Here is a 26,761-nt window from a genome sequence, read left to right on the forward strand (position 1 = left end):
TGAACTCGACATAACTGATAGCATATCTCCATCACCATTCTCTGAATTTTCCTCTTCAACTATGTTTGCAGACTTTGTCAAACTACCTTTGTTCTCTGCAACATATTTCTTTATCTCTGAACAAACTCTCTTTATATGACCTTTGCCTCCGCACTTATAGCACGTGATCACCTTTTTCCTTCTCGGTTTAGAATGAGCCTTGTTGTTGTTGTCAGATCCATGTCGAGATTTGCTCCTACCATGCTCTTGGTTGCTATTTACCACAATTCCTTCTCCCTGAGAAACTTCATCGCTTGTTTTCTTCCTTTGATGAAAACCTAGCAATACACTTGTGATTTCCTCCAATTTAAGAGTTTCCTTACCCCACATCAAAATAGTAACTAAATTCTTGTACGTAGGAGATGAAGGTAGAGAATTTAAAAACATCAACGCCTTGTCTTCGTCTTCGATCTTCACATCAACCCACTTCAGATCGCTCACAATCTGATTGAATACGTTGATGTGCTGGCTCAGATCGGTTCCCTCTGTCATCTTCAGTTCGAATAATTTCTACTTAAGATATAATTTGTTTGTCAATGACTTTGACATGTACTAACTTTCTAGCTTTTGTCAAACTGCCACTGGTGACTCCTCGTCCATGACATGGTACATCACATCATCCGTGAGATAAAGCCTAATTGTTGTCACTGCCTTCGCCTGAAGTTCTTCCTAATCCGATCTCTCCATGCTTTCTAGTTTTCTTTCTCCTAGCACCTTCGCCATGCCTTATTGTACCAACAAGTCCTTAACCATTCTCTACCACAATTCAAAGTTTTCGGTTCCGTCAAACTTCACCATATCAAACTTCGCAGAAGTCGTCTCTAACATGTTGAAGAAATCTATCAAAACATGTACCTCTGACACCAATTATTACATAAAAAGGAGACAACACCTCTCAACCTCTAATACGGAAGAAGAGGAAGAGAGAAAGAGATTGCGCGGAACAACAAGACAAAGACGCACAAAAGGAGAGCAAACATGAGGAAGGGGAAGAAGAAGAGGAAGAAGAGTTACCATGGTTCGGCGACGTACCTACTCCATAAAAATACCGAAGCTTTATTAGAATTCTCTCTATATAAGAGAATCATATTCCATGATTCTTATGATTATTGTTGTATAATAGGTTTACAATGCCCCCTCTAATAGTGCATAAAAACTAGACCCAATAAAATCGTAACAGAATTTTATTATGAAAAATTACAATAGAATTCCATTATAAAAATCGTAACAAAATTTTGTTATATAAAATCATAACATAATTTTATTACGAAAAATCTTAACAGATTTTTTTTCCATAGCATCCATCACATTGACTTTCATCCAAAGATGAATTGTCTGTTAACAATGGGGTTCAATCAAAATCCTACATTAGAAAGATTTGATAAAAATTATGTGTTTAAAATGATGTAGGATATCTCCATTGATATGAGACCTTTTAGGGAGAGCTAAAAAATAGAGATATGAGGGTCTAGGCCCAAAGTGGATAATATCATATCATTGTGGAGATATGTGTGAATATCCTTTTACGCAACGAATTGGTATTAGAGTCATGGTCCATACTAGACCATGTGGGGTGACCTTGAACAGAGTTGAGGGTGGGCCCAGGGTAGGTTAGATTGATTAGATGCTTGCAAGAAGGCCCTGAAGTAGATTAGAGTGACCGGACTCGCGAGGAGGTCCGGAGTAGGTCAGGATGACTAGATATTTGCGGGGAGGCTTGGATAAGGTCAGGGTGACCAGATATTTACTGGGAGGTGAGTAGGTCAGGGTGACTAGATACTTCCAAGGAGGCGAGTAGGTCAGGATGATCATATACTCGCAGGGAGGCCCGAAGAAAGTCAAGATGACCAAATGCTCGCGGGGAGACTCGGAGTTCAGGGTGACCGAATGCTCGCCGAGGGGGGGGGGGTGCCCGGAGCAGGTCAGGGTGACCGGATACTCGTTGGGAGACCTGGATAATAAGAGTTTTTGTGGTTCTTCGTTTGAGGAAAGGATTGTTGGGGTTCAATCAAAGTCCCATATTGGAAAGATTTGGTAAATATCATAAGTTTAAAAGGTTCTAGGATATTTTCATTGGCATGAAATTTTTTAAGGAGAGCCCAAGAATAAATCTATGAGAGCGTAGAGAGGTATCTTATTTCAATTATTTATTATTAAAGAAGTTTCGAGAAGAAGATTATCTCAATTTTCTTGTTCGGTGCTGAAGAAGTATGATGAAAGCTCTGTCGATAGTTCATCATTCGGTGGAGAAAAAAAAGTGTCACCGTCTCTTTTTTATACACGAACAAAAATATGATGAGCAAATAATATTTAATGAAATAATAAATGCGATCGCCCCACCTTAATCATCCCACGACCTTAATGCTATGTTTACTCTAGAGTGTGGATGAGGAAAAGAAAGGAATCAACGATAGAAAGTTATCTTTGGAGGAAGAGAAAAGAAAGGGTGAAGAAATCTTTTACTTTGCACACTTGTTTACCTTGATAAAGGAAGGTGAATACTTGTGATGTAATTTTGTAAATAAAAAAGGATGCATGCGTCATTTTTTTGGTATATAGTGTAATTTTGTGAGTTAAAAAGCCTACATACGTCATTTTTTTGGGTATATGGTGTAATTTTGTGAATGCAAAAGGGTTACATGCGTCATTTTTTTTTTCTATCTGCTGCTTTCCGTCCGATTTTGAGGTGATCGATTTTGGCTTCAAAATTATCTGCTGATGGATTGCGTTACTTTTCCTTCGAAAAATTTTAATAAAATAAACGACGGAAACTTTTTCATCGTAGAAACTTTTCCTTAATTTTGTTTTCCACTCTCCCAAATAAACATAGCCTAAAGGCAGCTGCCCCTGGTCATTCAGGGCTCGCATTGTATAATATTGTATATTTAGATATATAATATTTGTAGTGTCAATTACATTACGATGAAAAAAAATACCCAATTAAATTCTCTCTTGTAGCACTAACTTTGGTTTCTCAAAACAAGTTATTATTGACTGTTTTAATAAATGAAAACTTAAATTTAAAATATAATATTATTATCTAAATAGGTTTTTTAGCGTTTCTGTAAATTTATTAAAGTTCTAAATTAGTATTCCACGATTTTATTGTTTCAAAATGAATACCTATTTTATATTATAATGGTATACAATATTTAATTTAAGTGTGAAATAATATATTTATAATTTTATTAATTTAATTATTAGTATTTAAATTCTACGCATCGGTTCATTCGAGCCGGGTTAATTACATCGCGACGCGCTAGTGAAATAAAACTGACAACTGATTGGCCCAGCTCAGCCCAGCCCATAAAACCACATCGGGCTTTTCCGATCCAACCCCAACGTGATGCAACTCCAAATGTCGACGGCGAGCGGTATCTCCCGTGGTAGGAGGAGAATTGGGTTGTAAAAGTCCAAGAAATGGCACTCGCGTAGGTCAGGGAGATCGTTTCATCCACTCCTTTCGTCGTCTTCAGGTACGGATCTTACTCTTCTCGTCTTTGTCTATAAATTGATTTCTTTGTGGCCACAAGGTGTAATTTTACTTCGTTAAGGTTCAATTATCGTGTTTTTTCTGTATCTTTTTTTCCTTCGGTAATAGTTCAGTGATCGGTTAGGGTTTAACCATGGACGATGAAGAGGTTTCTTGAAATATATTTTGATTAGTAGAGGAAGGGGTATGGTGAATTCAAAAGTGGGATGGGTATCTATAATTCTGTTGGTTCGCTTTATGATACCCTTTGCGCTCAGAAGAATTATTTGTTATTATTTTTTTTTCTATTTCACTCTTTGCAACATAAGACTGGATATTCAGTTATGCTCTTCAGGTGAACAAGTTCAGTGCCCTTGGATGCTTGCAATCATTGATTTATGCATCTTTTTTTAAACTCATTATATTATCTTTGTCGCTGACTCCCAGTTGGCAAACTATACTTAAATAAATTGGAAGAGATAGGAGAATAAGTGAGTTTGATCTTGCCCATAGCCCAGCCATCTGAAGGCTAAAATGAGGATGCAATGTCTTAGGCACAGAGCTGATGCATGGTGCTCTGAAATTCTTGATGCATGAAATTCTATCAACATCTTTGAAAAGCATGTTCTAGGTTTGAATTCCTTGTGTTTTTGTATGTGACAAATATTACTGCCCCCTATTTGTTTTTGTTAAGAAAATTAATGAAAACATATTGGAAAGAAGATGAAAGATATATCATCTTCATGTTTGTTCCAACTATTTGTGGTTGGCAGTCAGGCAGAAGATGAAAGATACACAGTATTTTATTAACTGGAAGGACCCCTATATCATGATTTTATATCAAGCATTGTTTCTTTTCTAATTTTCTGTTCACATTCTCAACAATATATCATCTTGTTAATAATTTTATTTTTGCCTCTATACCATTTTGATTTATCCATTCAAAACATGATAATGTAGGTAAATTAAAAGCTTAAGTAAAGTTATCAACAAACATGTAAACATTAACGTTTCTTAGTAATGGGTGATATTTGAGGGGCTCCCTAAGATTGATGGATCTTGGTTGTATGAAAGACTGAAAGAATATTAACTATTTTAGATCAAAAGGATTGTTTGAAGTTTGTTCCTTAGGCATCTGCAATCTCATCTTGTATGTATTTAATTCCCCTTTCACGGTCTACCATCCAAGGTAAGTGGATTTCACCAGAGATCTGTGTGTGTACACATTGACTTGGATTTCAATTATCATTTCCATAAGGTGATACACCTTTAAAAATCCAACTAAACTTCAGATGGAAGCAGCATTCTCATTTAACTACTCATCTATTTATTCTCAGTTTCATCTCAAATATTTTGATTTATAACGATCTATATAACAATTAATATTGTGCTTACCTTTCAGTTTATTCAAACTATAGGTGCAAAAAATTATTCCACAAGAATCTTACGGGCTCTTGAAGAAGCATCGATAGTCAAAGTTGACCAGAATATTGATATTGTCGAGAAGTTTGATCTATCTTTTCCTCCTTATGTCAATACAGTACAACTGAGAAATAAGTTACCTAGTGAAAGGAATTACTCTATGTCCTCTGAATCAGTGAATGATACTGAAGACCTAGAAGCAAGTGATGAAGATGATGACCGCAACCATAAACATCGTAGGAGGGAGGTACAATCTATTTCTTTTGATGATGATGTTCAAGACTTACCTATGCAACGGATGAATAGGAGAAGAAGCAAACTTTTTGATAGTCGGAAAAATTTTCATGACAGTGCTAACAATGGCAATTTAGAGAATTTTTCAAACTTTGATAAGAGACGTCTTAGCTTACCACCATTGACTCCTCAATTTGGCTCAAGGGGTAGAATAAATCAAACACCTCAGATTGACACTTTTCCCAATTTTGATAAATCTGCACCCACTGGACGGCCCCTAGTAGGAAGAGGAAGAAACATTTTTTCCTTGAGCCAACAAGATTCTAGATTTAATCCCCTGGACGCTCTGGATTTTCCATCACAGGTTGTTTCACAAGGTCTGCATACACATGCTAGTTTGTTTGGGACAGGCATCCCCAGTGTGGTAAGTGCACAAAATTCATCATGGGGTGCATTTGGCTTTGTTAATGGAATAAACAATAGAATTTTGGATCCACTCCAACCACTTGGTTTGCAAGGGGCCCTTCAGCCTGCAATCACTCCATGGCTCAATATGGGGATGCCTCATCAACGTTGCAGAGACTTTGACGAGCAGGGATATTGTCTGAGAGGCGATATCTGCCCAATGGAACACGGTGTTAATCGGATTGTTATTGAAGATGTGCAGGTACATTTCCTTTTAAGTTGCATCTGATAATTTTTTTAGGACTTGACAATTGAATATTTAGAAGTGGTTGTTACCTGATATTCAAAATATAATCTCTCTCAGAAATTAGCTGATTGTTTTAGTTGCAAGAATTGTTGGAATGGTTATTTTGTTCAACAATTTGGTTTCCTTTGATTTGTATCTCAGTTTATTATTTAATTTGCAGAGTCTTTCTCAGTTCAATCTTTCACTATCAGATCGAAATTTACATGCTCTAGGAATTCAAGCTGGGCAGAGATCATTGCCTTCTGCCAGTGCAGCTCCAGTCCCATCAGCCAGCAGCAGCAAATTAGTCCCTGCAAAAGATGGGAAACTGCTTTTGCCCGAGGATTCATTAAAGCTGAATGTGGTTTCATCCTCTTCTGGTTTTGTTGAAGCTGATGTATATGATCCTGATCAGCCATTGTGGAACAATGGATGCCAAGGAACATCGGAGACTACGGTAATGCTGTCTTTGGAAAACAATGATGCACCTTTATGGAATGTAGATTCTTCTACTCATTCATCTGTCCAGGATCAGATTGACCATAGTAGCAGGTCAGAATTAGGTAGCAAAACTATTAACAATGCAGGCACTACAAATCTCCTTTCGGATGAAATAAAGGTAGTTAATGAGAACTCTGCTGTTAAAGCTTCTGCTTCTGTTCCAGAAAAGCAATTTAATGCTGAGATGAGTAAAAAGCCAATGCCTCAAAAAGCTTCACGTACACTCTATGTGCATAGTATTCCTCAAAAGGACAACACAAGGGATGCCCTTCTTTCCCACTTTCAAAAGTTTGGTGTAGTTGTTGATATCTACATTCCACAAAATAGTGAAAAAGCTTTTGTTCAGTTTTTAAAAAGGGAGGAGGCTGAAGCTGCTCTTAAAGCACCTGATGCTGTGATGGGTAATCGGTTTATAAAACTATGGTGGGCCAACCGTGATAGAGCTTTGAAAGGGCAGAAAAGTTTTCCCCCTAAAGTACCTCCATCTTCTTCCATAGGGGTAGGCTATTTTCCATATCGTTCATTTGCTACTGAGAAAGAAAAAGAGGATCTGTCTTCTACACTTCCACATGGAAGTAAATTGTCTACTTCTGAGGTTGTGGTGTCAATCCCTGTTCCAAAAAGTTCTGCAAACACTTCAGTGATTACTTATACGGGAAAGAAAAAACTGGACAGTCTAGAGGCTCTGAAAGAGGAACTCCGCAAAAAGCAGGAGAATTTAGCCTTAAAACGGGATGAGTTTCGTCTCCAATTAGAAAAATTTGAGAAACAAGTAAGTTTTATTATTTTTATTATCGTTGTCAAAGTAAGCTTTATTATCGTTTACGTATCTTTAATTGACGATTGTTTGAAATTACAATGTTCTCTTAGCAAAGGACCAGGAATAATTTGACTTTCAGTTGAATAACTTCTGTTATATGAGAGAATTGTTTTATGATCTTCCGTGGAAAACATTTTATATTTTTTTTCCTTTATTGGGGGGGTGGAGCAAGAACAAGGTCCTATTAGTTATTGACTGTGCTTGGCTGCCCAATTCTATTTGGAAAAACTTAAATAATTAAGGTACTGTACATCTTTGCACATATATATAGTTGATGTGATATCTTGCCCCAGTTTCCAGTCATCATTGTTATTAATTTTTCATGTAGGAATTGTAAACCTCTGTTTTCATGTGCAGGCTGTTTTAGTCAAAATGGATGAAGAAACCTTGGAGCCAACATCTAAAAGACTTAAAAAGGATTTGAGCAATGAAGGTGCAAAAACTGAACCATCCAGAGCACTTAATATTCCTGAAGGTGCACAGGAAGATATTAATAATACTCAAGAAGTCAGAAAATTAGTGGATGCTACTGCTTCATGTACTGCAAAATCAAATACTACAATCATGGGCAATTCTAGTAAAGAACAAACAGGTCATCAACATTTGTCGAAGTTGAGTACTTGTAGTTTAGATAATCAATCGACATCCTTCAGAGTTCTTCCTCCTCTTCCAGCTGGTCTCACAAATGTATCGATCTCTTCTCAGATACATGAATACGCACCAAGCTAATAAAACTTGTTAAATTTGGATAGTATCTCGGCATATTACTTGCATTACAATTTAGTCATTTATTGAATGTCATATTTGGGCCATCTACAGATTGATATTCTCATTTTTGTGGGAATGATAATGCTTTACCTCAAATATGGCTTCGGGATTAATCAGAGCCTGTTTGTTTAACTACTAGGGCACTTTCATATCTTCAACCAAGAACCAAAGCTAAGGTTCAAACTGAATAAATCCTATTATGTACAAAACACTTAACCTTGTCTTAAACATGAAAATACTTACCTCTGATGTAGAAAACATTTAACCTTTTTTATAGTTAATATAAACCTACACCATATTGCTGAAACACTTGGGGAGAATTTTCCAAGCAGTGCTTGGAAAATACTTTCTTATTGTTTTTACTGTCACCAATATGATGTTATTGGTTTCCTTTTTTCTCCTCTTGTAGGTTGATGGTCTGCGGGATCATTTTGCATTATTTGGTGATCTCTCATCTGTAGCATTAGAAGAACCTGAGGAAGGAAGACCAAATGTGGGCATGAAGATGCCTGAAAATTTTTGTGCTTGTGTAACTTTTTCCTCCTGTGATTCTGCTGAGAGAGCTTACACAATGGGTAAAATTTGGCAAGACAACAGTTTACATTTTATGTGGCTGAACGATCCCAGTCATGGAATAAATTGCAACACCCAAGAAGTATTAGAACTGCCTGGATCTTCAAAGATCTTCAAATGTGGGTGTTGAAGTTGAACCAGGGACATCAGTGAATTCTCCAGGAACCCAAAGAAATTCAGCAGATACTGCCCAATCTGAGTTAATGGTTTATGCAGATGAGAAATCTTCTTTGTCTGTGGATGATGGACATTCCCATTGCAATGATGGGTCAGTGGCTCCTTTAATGGCATCCCATTCTAAGTACGGTATGTTGTCATGCGAGAAGCGGCAAGCTATGCCCGGTGTCCAAGTAAAAGACAAAATGGATATTGGATTTGCACAGTAAGGTATACTAATTGCTTCTTTGTAGTAATTTCTATCTGTAGTTGTTTTCTTTTTGAAGAGTCACTATATACAAACTACTAATTGTTTTCCTTTTGGAACGAAAAACTTTTTGTTATTAATTTTTATGTTTGACAAAAAAAACTTTTTGTTTGAATAAACTGTCAATATTTAGTATTCTGGTTATGGACCTAAATTACATTTGAATATTGTTGATCCAGAGAGAGTTATGGGGCTTTCTCTAGCATGCAGTGGATCACGAGCGACAAGGTTACTGATATTGTGATAAAACTGAGTTTAGGTGAGGCTTTAGTATTATAAGTGGTAAATCAAGGGAGTGAAAAATAATTTCATGTGCTTTACTGGAATTCAAGTAGAGATTGACCAAAAGTTGGTTAGATTCCTTGAGTTCTCCAAAACCAACCAAATTTGGCCAAATTTCAACTACTACCACTTTGTACTTAATTTTGCTAATTTTCAACCATTTCTATTTTAGTAAAATCTAATTCATTTTTTAAAAATTCGTTGAACCTTTAATTTTTTAAAGATGATTTATACTTTGAACTGCAGTAGATCAACATTTGCTGATATTCATCCAACTCGAGCGATCTATATTAGTATTGGCTGACCTTGATAAGGTTTTAAGACTTTCTCATACCCTTCTATTTTGGATATCTTCTTGCAACTTTATCAAGTAACCTTAGACATCTGCAGAATAAATACTTCTTTTCGCTGCATTGTTTCTCAAATTGTAAACTATAAATAAAATGCCTTTTTGCTTAGCTCACATTCACTTTGTTATCAAATTGATATCCAAGATGCTGCTCAATCACATTTATTAGTTTCACTAGTTTGAAACAACTTGCCCTTTTGCCTATGTTTAACAATCTTTTCGGTTCATTTCGTCCTTTACCGTCACAAGGTTCATATCCTCCCCCACTAGTTATTTGGAATGACATCAGAAAGAGTTTGTTCCTTGGAATATTTTTTTTCAACACTTGGATTTAAATTTTGATGGGAAATAGTTTTTTGGCCAGAAACACTCTTGTCCATACCACTATAGCAATTTTTTGGAGGTGCTGAGGTAGGTGCTTAATTGGGCTTCATCTAATGGATTGTTCCTTGGTCATAACTGACATCTTTGATTGTTGACTTTGCATCTTGCAATATGCTTCTGGCATGATGGTTATCTAACAACTGATGAGATGAACTGCTCGATCTGATGATCATTCTATAGGTTTTAGTGAGATTTTGGACTAAAGATAAACTTTGTGAAGAGTAGCTTTGTCAAAAACATAGAGTGCTCATTCCTTGTTATGGAAGGCCCTAAAATCCATCTTACATCATCACTATAAAGCATAACAACATTATAGAGAATTCACACAAGATAAAATAAAACTCTTTTTATTGAATTTTCTGATTTTGTAGCAAAAACACAACTTCATTATATCGAAGTAATTTTAAACGAACATTAGAACATGGCAGTGCCACAAGAAACTCATTTGATTTTATTTTGGCATGGGTCCAAATATTTTTTGAAAACTTTAAGAAATTGATGAACCACAACAAGCACCTTAATGTCTAGTCTCTGTCTGCATCTAAAGGCTAAAGAAAAAAAGAGTGATCCCACATGCACACCCAGTGGGGTTTAAGGTAGATATGCGTGAGTCTCTTCCTGAAGAATATTAGATAATTTTAACAAGGTTATCTCCAATTGTGCAACTTTTAAGTCATCAACAATTTTCCATTTTTATGTTATCACTATTAATCATCTTTCTCTTATCTTTAATTTATTATCTTTTATATTAGGCGACCCCTATAGTCAACATACCAATTATAAAAATTTTACCATCTTCACTTTATTTACACAATAAAAATGGAAAACACAATAAAAATTACAAGCACACAGCACTTATTTACATGGTCCTAGCTCCCAGGGCTGCTACTCAACAACTTTTGTATCTCATTGCAGACTCACTTTATCCTTGTCGGACATCTTTTGAAGGCAAGAAACTACTTACAAAACTTGTTCTTACCGCAAATACAAGAAGCATAATAAATGCAAGCAAAAAATAAACTTATACAATAAAAAGATTACAAACGAATTTACTTGTTCTTACACATGCACACCCAGTGGGTTCGGGTTGACTTGAATTGAAGGTTTAGTGGGTTTTTTTAGTTAAATTAAATTTTATTTTGAAAATTAAGATGCTTTATGCATATTAATATCAAAGTTAGTAAGATAATGATAAAGTATTGCCATAAAAGTGAAGAATTTAAAAAAAAAATAGCAAAAAAAAATCATTTTTAATCAGGTTATTCAGGTTGGTTGGGTTATCAGGTTTGGATTTTCGGGTTGTGTTCGGGTTCGAGTTGGGATTTTTTTTTTTTGAAAAAAATCCTTGCTTCAATCCGATCCGAGCCTACTTGAATTGACACCTCTACAAAAAACACTATTCACATCAAATTCCCCTATGCCAAAAGATCCCATGTCTTTGATACTTCCTTGTATGCCTTGTATAGGTCAACCTTGATTTATTAGGATTTCCACCGCCTAGAATCCTCTTCTCTAGGACTTCCAAACTTGCCAAAGTCCTTCTTGGACTTCACTTGCCTAGTATCTAGCCTTTCTTGCTTGCTAGTACTTCCACCATGCCAAGTCCCTTCTTGGACTTCACTTGCCTAGTATTCAGCCTTTTTTGCCTGTTAGGACTTCCATCACTTGCCTGATATCCAATCCTCCATGACTTGTAAGGACGTCTACAATGTGCCCGACATCTAGTTCTCCATAACCTATTAGAACTGTCTCTCATATGCCTAATATCTGATCCTCTATAACCTATTAGAATTATCCAATAAACAACCACTCACTTGTACTTCTCTCTTACTAATTCCTATTGGAATTCTGGCTACCAAGTGTGTAGTCAACCATGATCCACTTAAACTTCTTCCTTGCCAACTCCCTATTGGACTTTCAATTGTCAAGTGCCCAGTCAACCTTGATACACTTGAACATCTCACTCAGTCAATTTGATCTATCTGACATTCGCCCAACCATCAAATATATTGACCAAACATTAAAATCCAATTTGAATTTGATCAACTTTGACCGGAGGTCCATTACACCAACAATTAGTAGTTGTGTTATTTTTCATCTTATGTTTCTTTTTCTATCTTATGTGGCATTACAATCTAACTATTCTGCCTTTATTTATTCTTTTGGTTTCAATTTCTATATCTAAGATTGTTTCATAAGTGCTCTCACTTCCTATGTGGAGAAGTTATGGTCATGGGATATAGGTGTTATGTTCTAATATATGGGAGTTGTACCTCTTTTTACTGGCAAATCCGTAATATATTGCAAATAGATTTTAAAGGGGAAGACATCACTTAGTGGTATTATGCATCCACTAAGATTGTTGGCTAAAAGGTGGGTTTCGTAGACACATTTTCTCCTTTGTCTAATATTCCTATAATTGTACTCTTTCTTAGCTGTCAACTATATCTTGTTTGACACATTCAATTTAAGAATGTCTTTCTTCTCAATGATATTACAAATGAAATATATATGGTGCATCTTTTGAATTTGTTGCATAAGGGGAGAGTTTATATATGCAAATTGAAGAAGTGGTTGAAAAAAATCCCTAAGTACGAGTTGGTAAACTCTAATTTCCCAATAAAAGTTTAACAGTTTTGTAAAAAACTAATTAACCTTTTATGAAACTAGGATGCTATCATGTTCTATAATTTACATAATCATGATACAATGATTTAGAATATCTGCAATCTAATTTTTATATTTATACATGGTTGCAAAATGATTTCCCACAAGTTCTTTTAACCATAATAACTTTCTTGACGGGATATCCTTTTAGGAGGAAGAAGGTGAGATCGACCTTTCCATTTTCTCAAATCCCTTGAAATTCTGGTAAAAAGATAGTTGCAGCAATTAGCATTGCAAGTATATAAAAAAATGTACAAAAAAGGAATAATGAGAAGAGAAGAGGAAGTGAGACCCGCATCTATAACTTTATCATTTGTGCCTTGATTAGAAAGAATTATATTTCTAATATTAGATGTGGATCCTTCTACTTCTGGCCTTGTAATGGAAAATGCAGAGAGATATAGTGAGGGTAAACACTTACTGGAAACAATTGCCTTATGGTGCATGCCCTCTTGTATCTTGCAGCATTAGATATCATTTGATTCTAATAGATTTTTTTTTGGTGTGTGTATCAAGTTATGCAGTAAAACATCACAACAATTGTTTGTGATTATTGGTCAGTGGTTGATCTGTTATCTTGTTTGGTTAGCAGCCACATAATGTTGGATCGGATTGCGTGGCTAAAGAGGGCGAATAGGCGCATATTCTTTTGTTGCATCAATTGATCATGCTTGTCTTCATATAGAGTTAGTCGCACAACAAAAATGAAAATAAACAAACACACGAGACAAGCACAATAATACCAGCCTTTTACGTGGTTCGGAACCCCTAGTTTATACTCCGCTGCCTATGAATTGTTAGTGGATCATTCCTGGTCTATCTAATATAAGTCGATCTCGATTTACTAGGATTTCATCCTTGCCTAAAGACTTTTCATCTTTGGAACTTCACCCATTTGGGCCGACCTTGATCTACGAGAACTTTCACTTACCCAATCTTAGGCCAACTTTGACTCTTAAAACTTCCACTACCTAGAGTTTACTCCTTTGGAACTTCAACGTCGCCTCTAGATTATCTGATCCAGTAGCACTTAGTAACTTGACCTACTTACTCATCTAAACACATTGCCCCTGGGGCTGATTACACAAACAGATTGGTCCGAATATAAGTTTCTGATATGTAAGTTGAGCCATATGTATTTAATTCAGTTTCTCCATAGGTGTGGGCATAGCGCTATTGGATTATTATTCTTTTCTCTGTTACTACTGTTTTTCATTTCCAAATCATGTCGAAGTGGATAAAATGAAAAACTCCATGAATATTACGATATCATTCAATTTGTCACTTAAGATGTTATGCTGGAAGCCTGTTTATCTAAGAATGACCTATACCGGTTAACGATTATCTTCCAAATAACTTACCTGTGTGCAACTTGTTTGTTCAGTATAAAAATTTATCCTTCCATGGTGACAACCTACTTAATGGAAACATAACATACCTGCACTTGGTAACCAAAAGAAATGCAGGTATCCGTTTTGTGAATTTAGCTATTAACAAAGGTATATCTCCCACCTCCATCATTCTTATTTAGCTCATAGTATGACTAAATGAATATTAAGGGCAAAACACTGGACAGAATAAAGGTAGCTAAACGGGTTTAATTTCGACTCCTTGTATCTGTTTTTTCACTTGCCTTCTCTGATCTCCAAAAAACATGTAATGACTATGTACAGCTGTTTCAGGATTGTCCATGGATGATTTCACATACAAAATGGCCATGCTTCCTAGATGTATAGAGGGCTGCTAGGACGGATTATGCTGAGGGGAAAAAAGAATGTCCAACAAACAGTCTTACCATGTGAGTTGTGGATCCAAATTTTGCACAGAAATGTCTCAAGAAACGAAGGAGAAAATAGCTGGTAGCCACTTGTAATTTCTTATTTTTTTCTAATTGCTTGTACCTTCTATCTTCTTGTTAGCACAAATATTACTATGATCCATGTTATTTGGTCGTGGACTGCCAAATTAGGATGCTCATTGAGCCGACTTACAGGCTATTCTTATAATTAAAGGGATGATCATTGTTTACTTGTAAAGGAGGTAAAATCTAAGGGACGATTTTATCTGAGATCTTATATATCCTCTTGTGCGGTTTTTTGATTTTGAATAAAACTTAGTCTTCTTGATGGAATGTATTCCATTTGTAAGCCCTAAGCTGCATTTCTCAGTGTTTCTTTATGGTGAGCCCTAGGCTGCAAATTTATGGTGATGATTTTTAGTTGTTGCATTCAAGGATTATTCTGTAACACAGTTTCAACTTCGGATAGAATGGTATCGTGTCAATACAGTGTCAATTTCCAACCAGAATGATGAGTTTCAATTTTATATTAAGCTAACGCTTTGACACAAATACCTTACACAAGTTCAAGTTTGCTAAGATGAATTCTGATATATTTTACTCTTTTAATCTTTGTAGTTTATTTACTTCTAAAAACAACTTAATAATAAAATATTCGACCAAATTAAACTGATCAAAATATGTTTTGGTATTTTAAAATTTGTGGAAGATGGTGAAAAACAGTGAAATGAGAACTATGGAAAATGAATTCAGAGCCGGAGAGGAGAGAAAAGGTAAGAGATTATTACAAAAAATGAAAAAAAAAAAAAAAAAAAAGGATTTATTTCTGTTTTTGAGTGGCCACATATCGAAGCATCTTCACGCTGTACGTCTCTGAGCATCAAGGAATGTATTCAAGCATATAGATTCTGTGTATGGTCAGAGACTTCCTAGCTTTTGTTATTTTCCAAGCTTCCCTTCTGCACTTGCTGCTGATTCTGTATATGTTGATTCTCGCACCTACATACGAAAACTGCCTGATTCTGGTGATGAATAGGTATTTGTTGCTAAGTCTTTTTTTTTCACCCAATTATTATCTCAAATTGCATTCGTAGGTGAATAAATTCTACGTTGATTGTGTTAGCCTATGAATAAAGTCCCACAACTCTATTATGATGTGTGCTAATGATTGTGAGAGTAGACATTGTTTCTTTTTGGGTGTTACATGTCTGTTAGTTTGCCTTGCAGTTGATTCATCTAGTCTCTGTTCGAGCATCTTAAATGATTTTCAATCAGAAGTTACAGTATGAACTTAAAGGAAGTGTTGAAACTCAGCAAGTATTTGATAGTTTACTACATGGCTAACTCATCTGTGGAAAGGAGTCAAGCAAGGTGAAACCACATGGTAAACTACTTGGGAATTCTATTGTCATTGACAAAACATCCGAATCCCTCGTCACATTCAAGTGCAATGAAATGGATGCAAGAAAGTGTTTGAAACTTTTTTTTTTGAGTATGTAGTCTACGAATGCACGCATCACCTACCAAAGGGTTTAGAAAATAAACTATATTTCTAGTAATTTATAACTTCATCAATCAAAAAATATATGCGACTTCCATCTTTCTTCAAGGCATCAAATTGAGCAACTTAACTAATTATAATAGAAAATGTACCTATGATTAAATGGCAAAAATAAAAAAAAACGCTTTATTTTTATCTTTTCGATAACTATGTAAGAGATGTGACCTGTTAGTCCCCTAATTTGGCAACTAGACTGGACACAAGGATTAACTCGTTGCTCCTTTGATCCAACTTATTGGATAAGTGCGCGGGGCACATGCTAAGCAACGGAGACATTAGACAGTGCACAGGGACTGTCCAAGCTCAAGTCTTGTAGGAGACAGATTTGACAAACATTCAAGGCGTGACATGCACACAAGGCATTTCAAGCGAAGCGGTAGCAGTAGCGTGGGGCTATCCAAGTCCGAGTCCACAGGAGGAAGACTTGACAAACCAGCAAGCGTGGCATGAGCGCAAGCCATGCCAAGCAATTGACTGACAGTGCAAGCCCAAGTCTACAGGAGATGGACTTGGCAAACCAACAGACATGGCATGGGCACAAGTCATGCCAAGCAGCAGATTGGCAGTGTGCAGGACACTACCCAAGTCCAAGTTTACAAGAGGCGGACTTAGCAATCCATCGAGCCTGACATGCAAAACATGTCAAGCAACGAAGCGGCAATGTGGGGGATGTCCAAAGCCCAAGTCTTACATGAGAAAGACTTGGCAATGATCCGGGCATGACTTGTGCACGAGGTACGCCAAAGTAGCGGATACGGTAGTGCACGAGGTGCTACCAAAACCCAAGTCATGCATATGGTAGACTTGGCAATCGGGCGAGCAAGGCATGTGTGCTGGGCATGCCAAGCAGCAAGGGAACATACAGATGGACTTGTCTGAGGTGCGGGCTGATGGACTTATCCGTGGCGCTAGAGGAGCGGACAGATGGACTTGTCTGTGGTACCAAAGAAATGGAGTTGTGGGCTGAGCACTTGGTGTGCATACTGACTTTGGCACGTGGCCAAAGAAGTGGAGCCATGGACTAGGCGGACAAATGGACTTGTCCATGGTGCCAAAGAAACGGAGCCGTTGTACGAACACTGGGCGGATAGATGGACTTGTTCGTGGTGCCAACGAAGCTAGATCATAGTCAAGCACAAGGTGTGCAGATTGACACTTGGTGTTGACCAATGCAATGAAGTCATGGGATGGGGTGAAGCACAAGCGGTGCATTCTGCCACTTGGCATGGGACCAATGCAACATGATGATGGACAAAGCACAAGGTGTGCAAGCTGCCATTTGGCATGGTGCCAATGCAACCAAGACATGTGGACAAAAAGATTTTGTAAATTAAGTTGATTTTGTACATATGGCACAAGTGGTTAGTGCAACCACCATGTAACCTCTGTAACTGTGGTCTATGCATGATAAATAGGCAAGTGAGTCATTAGCAAAGTGCAAGTAGTGCGTGTGCAAATGGTGCACATTGTGAGTTGTGGGGAATTTGTGAAGGCAGAGCGTGAAGAACTGTGAGCAAATCATAAGGGATTTGTATGAACGGATCAAGAGCGATTTGTAAGTGATTCTGTATTGTTCTACTTGTATTCCTTTATTAGTGAGGATAATAAAAGTTGAGAGTTTTCCTATACCTATTGTTGTTGCTTGCTGTGACTTTCTTGTGGCTTTGAAGTGCCTTTGCATTTTGATTTTTTTGTGCCTTTGTGGTGCATTCGTTGGTAGGCTGAGTTAAGTGCGGGATTTGACTGCCGTGCAAGGAATTTTCTAAGGTGAAAGCTTGCTCCTGTAACAATTCTTTAAGATAACTATATAAGAGATGTGGCCCTATGAGCTGTTTTTTGTTTTATTTAGCCCCTTTTGAGTTTAATTCATGTCATCCTTTTTAAAAGCAATGATTTTATAAACACATCAAACTTACTTGATAGGATTGAGTTATCAAGCTCAATAAGTCCTATATACAATATGATAGTCTCATCTTCCGCTCTCTAATCATTTGACGATTAGCTATAAATTGATCTCGTAATTTACCTTCTTTCACATAACGTAAGGACGAATGTGAAAGACACATGGAGTATAATCACTTTTTACTATAATATGCTAATCTCATCTCCCACTCTCTAGCCACTTGAAAATCGATTATAAACTGATCTTGTTTTTTATCTTCCTTTACATAATGTAGGGACAGATTGTGAGAGACACATGGAGTGAACATAATCACTGTTTACTACAACATGCTAATCTCTTATCCCACTCTTTAGCCACTTAACGATTGATTATAAATTAACTCGTGATTTTTCTATCTTCATACAATCTAATACAGGCTACGAGGGACATATGGAATGAGCATAATCATCTTTTGCTATAATATGCTAATCTCATTTCAATAGAAAACTTCCATGAAATCGAATCAATCATTTCTAAAATCAATCAGATCGTAAAAAATTAAATATTTGATTTACCAAAATAATAATATACTAGTCTTATTTAATCCTAGTAGCAACCGATCCGACCTCACATAAATTTGCCACCAACCATCTAAATAAATTGAGAAATACATATGAATCCTAGCAAATAGCCCAACATCACAAGTAATCGAGCACTACAAACATTTGATAATGCCCAACAAAGAAATTGAACTCGCATTACATGGATTATCTATCCCACCTCTTACAATCGAGCACTACAAACATTTGATAATGCCCAACAAAGAAATTGAACTCGCATTACATGGATTATCTATCCCACCTCTTACAATCGCACTGGGTAAGAAATAGGACAACCTCCTATACAAAAGGATTCAAATCTTTTTAGGACATTATATGCCAAAGGTGTTCGACCATCTGTCAAGACCTATCCATGCTTCTCAAATTTACCTTTATATCCGATAAATTTTTTTTATGAAGTTAAGTAAATAGCCTTCAAAATTAATTAAATCGCTAGAGTTGGATACTTAATTTTTTTTTTTTTAAAAAAATACTAATCTCTTTATACTTGTTGCAAAAGGTAAACTTAATCATCCTAACACCCCGCCTGTCCCACACCATTACTAATATCTTCACACTTGATACATACATCGAAAACACATACAAAATTTAAATTAAATCCTTCATCAAATACATAAAAAAATCACTACTACCGTAATTGAACATCACTTGGAGCAACATTTCCTCACCAAGGAAATTCTTTAATGACTTCACAAAATCTGATAAAGTGGTAAGATTGATAAAATGAATGATCAAATCATAACCTACGTCAAATCTACATGAATGTCGCTCAACTCTCATAACTCATTTAAGAGTACTCTCATAATTCATTGAAATGCACTAAGCTCTTGAATATGTACCATTGTTCACTCGTTCACCAACCCAACTCACCTTGATCTGACTACCTTGAAATGATCGTAGTCTCCTATTCCTAAACTTGAATTATTTATAAACTAATCACTCCTTCAATGATGATCATTCACAATTAGTAAGAAAGAATTCACTACTATCATGTCAATGCTAGATCTACATACGATTTAGATTGTATATTAACCCAAGATAATAGGAACTGAACACTGACCACTCAGTTTTATATTGATGGCAGATAATAATGCAAACAATTCTTCAATAACGACTTATTGAAAGTAGATGAAAATTGCAAGTAATGCATAAAAAGTGCCATTGACAAATAGACCCTGCTCTTGATGATTAGAACCGCATGGTTTGCAGTTTCCTTTAATTTTGCAGCATCTTTCTGTTGGTTCAGTTGTCTCTGTCATTTCACAAGTTGCAACATAAATCATTAATCAACATGGATTAAAATTCATGTTCTCACATTAAAAAGATAGGGACATGTGACACCTAGTTCTCTTGGATCTCACTGCATTTGTTTTTAGAACTTTTAAAGTAACATGATTAGATAGCCATCATCTAAGAAATAAATTTTTTGATCATAAAATCAATCAGCTCACTGTTTCTAAGAGAGGGTGCATAACACTGTTAAGCCTACACATCAATGAATTAGAAACTAATTTAACTATAATGATTTGTAAGAAAGATAAAATAAAATTAACATATTTAGGGGAGTTTCAATGATTTCAAACCCACCTGCCCATCCACCAAATGGTGCAAAAACCATCACAAGTAAATAAAAGTAAACCAACTTTTATCTAAAACTAATGATTTTGGATAAATTGCCTTGAATTCTTTCCATGCTTGAAATGAGTATGTTAAACTTATATCAGAAAGCAGTAGAGAAACTCATATAGACCTTAAAGAAATTGTCATCAATATCAATTTGTAATGACCTTAATCCTTTCCCCCTCAATTGTTTATCCAAGTAAAAGCATGAAAGAGGCTTCTACTTGTCTAGAAATTTATATCAGAAAGCATGACCTCATATCTATAAATTTGATCAACAAACAATGTAAGTCATGGCAATCTACTGTAATTCAAAGAACTTTGTTAGTGTAGCCATTTCCTAGTCCAATAACAAAGTTCTATGAATTGAAATAGACTATTACAACTTGCAAACAGAGACAAGTCTAAAGATATTGTTGGATGTTCTTTGACTTTGAAGAACTTCAACAGGTAAAATGACAAAGACACATTGTAATTGTTTGAAAAAGAAACAGTATTAATTTGAGATGTGCTTACTACTATAAATTATGCAATTGAATGCCCTCATACACAAATTGGAACCAATCCAAGCTACATCAAGAAGTCCACCTAATCAAAAGCTAGGAATTAAAATAAATTCATTATGTAAAATTAATAAGGAAATTCATAAACTAAAATCTCACTGGAAATGCCAACTGATTAAGAGATAAAAGCCCAACACATTCAACGCTCTTTTGTCCTAGTTCTTGAATGCTGAGGAGGAATTCCCTGAAAATGATATTAGAGGCAAGTTAAAAATGCTCACCAAAAAATATTAGCATTTAGCATTGGATTGTCAGTCTTCACCCAACATAAGCTACCATAATTATATTTTTGAGGTTCAATAGTGCAAATTAAACACGATAACCACAATCTTAATCTCAAAAATTCTCTAAAGGACATTTCGCCATTTGTATCAAACTTTTCAACAAACTACTTCCATGCCTGGTCAAAAGCTGCAAAAACTAAAGACTCCTTAATCTTGGTGCTTCAACTCTTTTAGCTATGATAGTCCTTCCTTCGTTCCTAATGTTGAGATTTATGAAACAAAATAGACATGAAGAAAGATGAGACATGCTAGCATACTTTGCTTTGTCTGGGGCAACATAACTTAGCCACTCAAGGTCAAGATGTCCATGGTCCGATAGAGTTGAAAAAGTTCTGCATAATAAGATGTATTCAGAATTTCAAATAATACTGTAAACTAGAAAATTAGCTAGATAATCGATTTCATAAGCTGATAATTTAATGAAATAATGCAAACAATGTGTCCAAGAACCAAGACAATATATAACTAGAACAATCCTTCATAGCTCCTAATGAACATTTCATAGTCATTGTGTTTTTTTAATCTTGTTTAACTTAACTGTACACGTTCAGTTATATGTAAGAAGAGAAAGAAAAGATGTTTCAAAGAATCCTACAACAACATCACCAATATTATGGGGTATAGTGTCTATTATGTGGGAACATGAACAGACTATGCTACACCAATAAAGAAATAACATTTTTCAAATAAATTCAGGTATTTGGAAATAACAGTGATACAATATATGCTTTTAGACTGTCAATATTATGTGAATATGTCAGACAAATGCTAAAACCAATCAAATACAAAGGAATATAATGTTTAGATAAAGTGCATTTAAAACAAGCTACTTCAAAGAAGAATACTATAATATGATCTAGAATAAGTCCAGAATGTTGAGTTTTATTTCCAATTCAAAAATCTCTCATAGATCCTTATAAGCACTTTGGAAAATCAAATATGCATTAGTGATCTCCTATACGGGCTGAAAAATAAAGTCTACGCTGATTTCATTGACTAAATGTAGCATGATCAAGTTATTATATCCCATGAAAACTGATGAGCCAAACTATGCTTACTAATACCTTTATTCTTCTAGCCAAAATGTTATTTTCTCCTCGTTCTTTAATGACTTCTGAAATTTTGTTTATATATGTACATCTCACTGCTTCTTAGTCCCCTATTCTTAGGGGTTCTCTTCAGTTTATAGTTATTTAAATATGCTTCCTCCCTTAATTTGTCACAGTCAATATTAAGGAATTTCTTTTCTTACCATTTTCCATTGTATCTCCACTCATTCCATCATTTATTCTCATTTTGGCTCTACACCATGTGAGATCATCTTTCTATTATGCTGGATTCTTTTTGTATCAGTTTCTTTCAAAGGAGATTTGGCAGCATGTGATATAAAAGCAAAGCTGTATGACAAAACAACCAATAATGTAATACATCTATATAAAATAATATAAGAATGGACTATAATTAAAGTTCAGAAGTTTGAACTCTTTCATCAGACCTTGAGCTAGTATCAAACACATTCTGCGTAAATAATGCACCAACCACAGAATCCATGACATATCCTTTTCACTTGTCACCTGTAAAAATCATAGTCTAGTAGTCTAGTAAGGTTACAAGTGAAAATTTATCTATTATTTCAATCATTAAATAAAAAAATTATCATTAATTTTTCTTGAATAAGTTTCCATTGAGATATTGTGTCAGGGACCCCTATGAGCCAAGCAAAAAAGCAACTTTAAATTGCTGAAGAGGGTATCCACCTTAGAACAGGATTCAAACAAGATTACCAGACCCAATTAGACATCATTCCCAATTTTCTCTCATGTTCATCTCTTTTGTGTAGATGATGCTCAAGCCAACACCCCCACAATGGCACTAACACCTTTTCCCTTGAATCAACACCCTTTATTTCTAGCCAGAGTCCATCTCCTTATGTCCGCACCTTCCCTTTGTCGTTGTTACCCATCTCCTTGAAACAACACAGTTCCCCTTCTTGGCTAAAGCCGATCTCCATGTGTCACAACCCTTCCCTTCAAGTTTCATTGTCAAATCCCACCTAGCCAATAACTTCCTCCATTTGAGTTCTAGTAATAGATTACATTATTTGTATTAATCTAGAAGAAAAATAAAAATTACAATTTCATTATAGTTTGATAGACTGACAATTTCTTGGACATGCATAATTCCTTGTATTCATATAGAAGGAAAAAAAATATAATTTCATTGTATGCACAGTCCCTGAAAAGGATAAAAGAAAAACAATGACATTTTAGTATTATTACTTGGGGTGGTTGGAAAATATCCTTTTGTGGTTGGGTATGGCTTCTGAATTTCTTGGAGTCAGGCAAAGAGAAAAAATTCGATAAAATTTCATATTCGGATAATTAATTTCATGGATGTGAAGCCAAAAATAATTGTTTTGATAGAATTTAGCCTTTTGGCAGTGCTTGCCATGTAGGAATCTTTATCATAATTCTTAAGGGTCAATGTGCAGACAAACATATAAGTGTCACACAAATTAACCCATAATTGAATGTAGAGTAATCCAACTGTCATATTTTGTATATTGACATAACTACATAAGTTCCTAGATAGGTAGTTAAGGCATGCTTTAAAGGTTTCGTAGGTGGTTTCTTTAGCATAGAATGCTCACACAAAAATACATAATTACTTATATTCTTCCTCTTAAAGCACTAAGAGACCTTGGAAGCAAAAACAAAAATTTTTGTCAGCTTTGAGGCTCCCTTAGGTAAGATTTTTCTCACCTAGGGTTAGATTCTTTTTTTATAGGGTGAGGGAAAGAATTTTATTGACTATATCATTGTTTATTTACTTGAGAGGTTGTTTGCTTCAAGATGAAATGTAGAAGCAATCAATTTGTATTAGATAGTAATGGGTTTCTAGAAATTCTTTAGCAACAATAGAAACTCGCTTAAAAACAACTAAGGTAAAATATGGGAAGTGAGCCAGATTTAGATATTGTGATTGAGTAGAAAATATCTTTTCCATTAGTTTTCTTGATTTAGAGGCATGCCTAGCTCAAGTGTTTGCTCCATTATAGTGGTGTTTTGTTGGTTTCATTTAGCACCAAATATCTGGTTATCATTGAGGCTTACCTCATTTAAAGGGGTGGATTAGTGTAAATTAGGATATGCACCAAATTCTTGATAGCTCAAGAAGTATAAGTTGAGTCTCATTCCCTCAAGTAGTTGAGTTTACTAGGTTGTTTTTGACATAGTGGGAAAAGGGTTTAGGAGTTTCCTAATATGTGTTGATTGTGCACGTTGAACAAATTGAGCAGGATCTTGCTAAATTGACAAGAGCTTAGATTAATAAAGAGCTACACATCAATAGGGTTGATTGGAAGTCCAAGAGGTCAAGGTCAAGTCTGACTACGGACTTTGCAAGACTGACATCAATAGGTTGGTTGTTGGTTCAATGGTTTGGCAGCACAAAACAAAGTGAACCCAGAGGCAAAGTGAATGATGGCATAGGGCAAGCTTAGAGGGCTTGGTCAATCCAAGAGACTAAAATCTTAGCGAGAGAGACAAAATGCCAAGAAGCACATTGAAGAGTTGAAGATATTTGAATTGAGAGATCATGAGCAACTCCATAATCTTGGATCATATTCTGGATAGTCCGCCAAACAGGTTGTACAATAAAAAAAACCATTGGTTCTACAATATAGAAACTATGGATTCTAGAGTATGAGATAATTTGTAATTTATAAATAACTTAATTTGCTAGGATAAGAGATAGAGCAAGCTCAATGTAGGCATCACCTTTTCTACCATAGTCAAACATCGTAAGGTTCTACCATAGGAAGGTATTTTGACACCTCTTCTAATTAGCAAGATGTTTTGGTAAATAGAAAAAAAAATGAAATATTGGTGATGAGGACTATTTTGCATTCGGAACCATTAAAGAATTTGTGGCATGTGCTAAGCTCAACTTCAAATCTTGTAACACTCAAATTATAAGTAGAAATATATTTTACTTACAAATCTTTCCAATTCCTCCCAAGCCAAACACGAAAAGACCTGTTTTTTATTTTCCTTCTTCCTGAAGTTCCATGAGTAAGCCAAATAATGCTCGACTTATCCTCATTTCTTCGGCCAAGCTGTAACATCTCACTCCACAAGAAAGTTTGTTACCTGCTAAAAATCAGCCTTCCTATGTTTAGCTTCCGGTTTCCAACAGCCGCGTCGCAGATCGCAACATACGAGTCAAATAGAAAGAGACAGAACAAATACTGACGGTTTCTTTTGGATCGTCGCTCAGATTTACGTCGATCTGCTCTGTCCTACTCCAACAGAGCGTTTTCTGGGTGAACGGAGATGAATAGAGCTAGTATTGAAGGCGATGGAAGAACGGAGATGAATGGGAAATAGGGTTTTGAAGGCCGTGGTAACCTGTTAAATAGAGACGGTGAAATAGGGAATTCACAATCGGATCCCTAGTAAGTTACGGGTTAATGGATATCGGATTGCAACCAACAGAATCCAAATCCAAAACAGACTCTCACTCCATTGGATCCCTTTCGCATCGTTCGCGAATTCCTCAAGCCCACAAGATTTAATCCCTCTCCTGAACGCACTGGATTTTCCATCACAGGTTGTTTCACAAGGTCTGCATACACATTCTAGTTTGTTTGGGACAGGTATCCCCAGTGTTGCAAGCGCACAAAATTCATCTTGGGGTGCATGTGGCTTTGTTAATGGAATGAACAATCACTCCATTGTTCAATAAGGGGATGCCTCCTCATCATTGCAGAGACTTTGACGAGCAGAGATATTGTCTGAGAGGCGATATGTGCCCAATGAAACATGGTGTTAATTGGGTTGTTATCGAAGATGTGCAGGTACATTTCCTTTCAAGTTGCATCTGATACTTTTTTCAGAACTTGACAATTGAATATTTAAAAGTAGTTGCTATCTGATATTCAATATATAATCTCTCTCATAAATTAGTGGTGGGAGTAAATCCGTTACAATCTGTGTGATCATCTCAGAAGTTCTTTTTCACACTTCCGAGTGCGTACCAGAATCACAAGAACTTACAATCAAGTAGGTTTGAGCAGATAATCTCAAACTGTCGACTCTAGCGAGCCGAGCCACGCGCCGAGTAGATGAGTCGCGGACACCGTGAGTTGTCGAGCGGCGCCACGTTGCTACTGAGAGTTGCTGACAGAATGTCGAGAGCTGCAACACGAACTCAGAGTGGATGCCAAGTCCAGCAGAGCGTTGTCTCCTTAAAACAGATTCGGCCCCTCCGCGGTGCTCAGAGGATTAAGTAGACGTCTGTTTCCCAGGATAAAACGGCAGGATCACGAGCACAACCGAGCACTAGTTGTCGTGACGATTTGAACTAGATCCGAAAACTATCACTATTTCTGTTGAGCAAAAGAAGTGTACAACAGAAGAGAAAGAAACATGAGGATTCAAGGAGAAATAGAGGAGCACACAAAGCTCACTTCAACTTCGCTCACAAAGCTCACTGAGCTTTTTATCATGCTCTGCTCTCTTGAAGTCCACTTAAGGTCTATTATATAGACCTTGCCTGGTACAAGGCTTGCAAGCACAGCAAGCCACATTGTGGCTTGCATGCTTGCCAGCAAGCCACAACGTGGCTTGCTGTTGGCTTCAACTTGCCAGCAAGCCACGTTACGTGGCTTGCTGTTGGCTAAGTGGCTTGCAAGCTCTTGCAAACTTGCCACGTGGCGTGCAAGCAAACTGGCGACCTTGACTTTGGCTTGCATACTGGCCAACAAGTTGCCTTACGTAGACATACCGTGTCCTGACTGATTTTTA

At 36.2% G+C, this 26,761-nt stretch overlaps 1 protein-coding gene and 1 long non-coding RNA gene across 2 annotated transcripts; one reads left to right on the forward strand and one right to left on the reverse strand.

Moving 5' to 3' along the window:
• Positions 1-3,386: 3,386 nt before the first annotated feature.
• On the forward strand, positions 3,387-14,757 carry LOC121978720 (zinc finger CCCH domain-containing protein 27-like; the record flags this gene model as incomplete). Its single annotated transcript, XM_042531023.1, has 6 exons — positions 3,387-3,515; positions 4,914-5,834; positions 6,040-7,131; positions 7,537-7,866; positions 8,357-8,907; positions 14,309-14,757. Coding segments are annotated over 5 exons (2,766 nt in total), but the record flags the coding sequence as incomplete, so codon positions are not given.
• A 4,721-nt stretch (positions 14,758-19,478) lies between these two features.
• LOC121976849 lies at positions 19,479-25,349 on the reverse strand. Its single transcript, XR_006110696.1, has 8 exons — positions 25,209-25,349; positions 24,953-25,105; positions 22,450-22,528; positions 22,207-22,351; positions 21,212-21,286; positions 20,770-20,854; positions 20,624-20,695; positions 19,479-19,739 (listed from the first exon to the last, which is right to left on the reverse strand). It is a non-coding gene; the product is annotated as an uncharacterized LOC121976849 (long non-coding RNA).
• Positions 25,350-26,761: the final 1,412 nt, after the last annotated feature.

The sequence above is a fragment of the Zingiber officinale genome, chromosome 4B (assembly GCF_018446385.1).
Source record: "Zingiber officinale cultivar Zhangliang chromosome 4B, Zo_v1.1, whole genome shotgun sequence".
Classification (NCBI taxonomy): domain Eukaryota; kingdom Viridiplantae; phylum Streptophyta; class Magnoliopsida; order Zingiberales; family Zingiberaceae; genus Zingiber; species Zingiber officinale.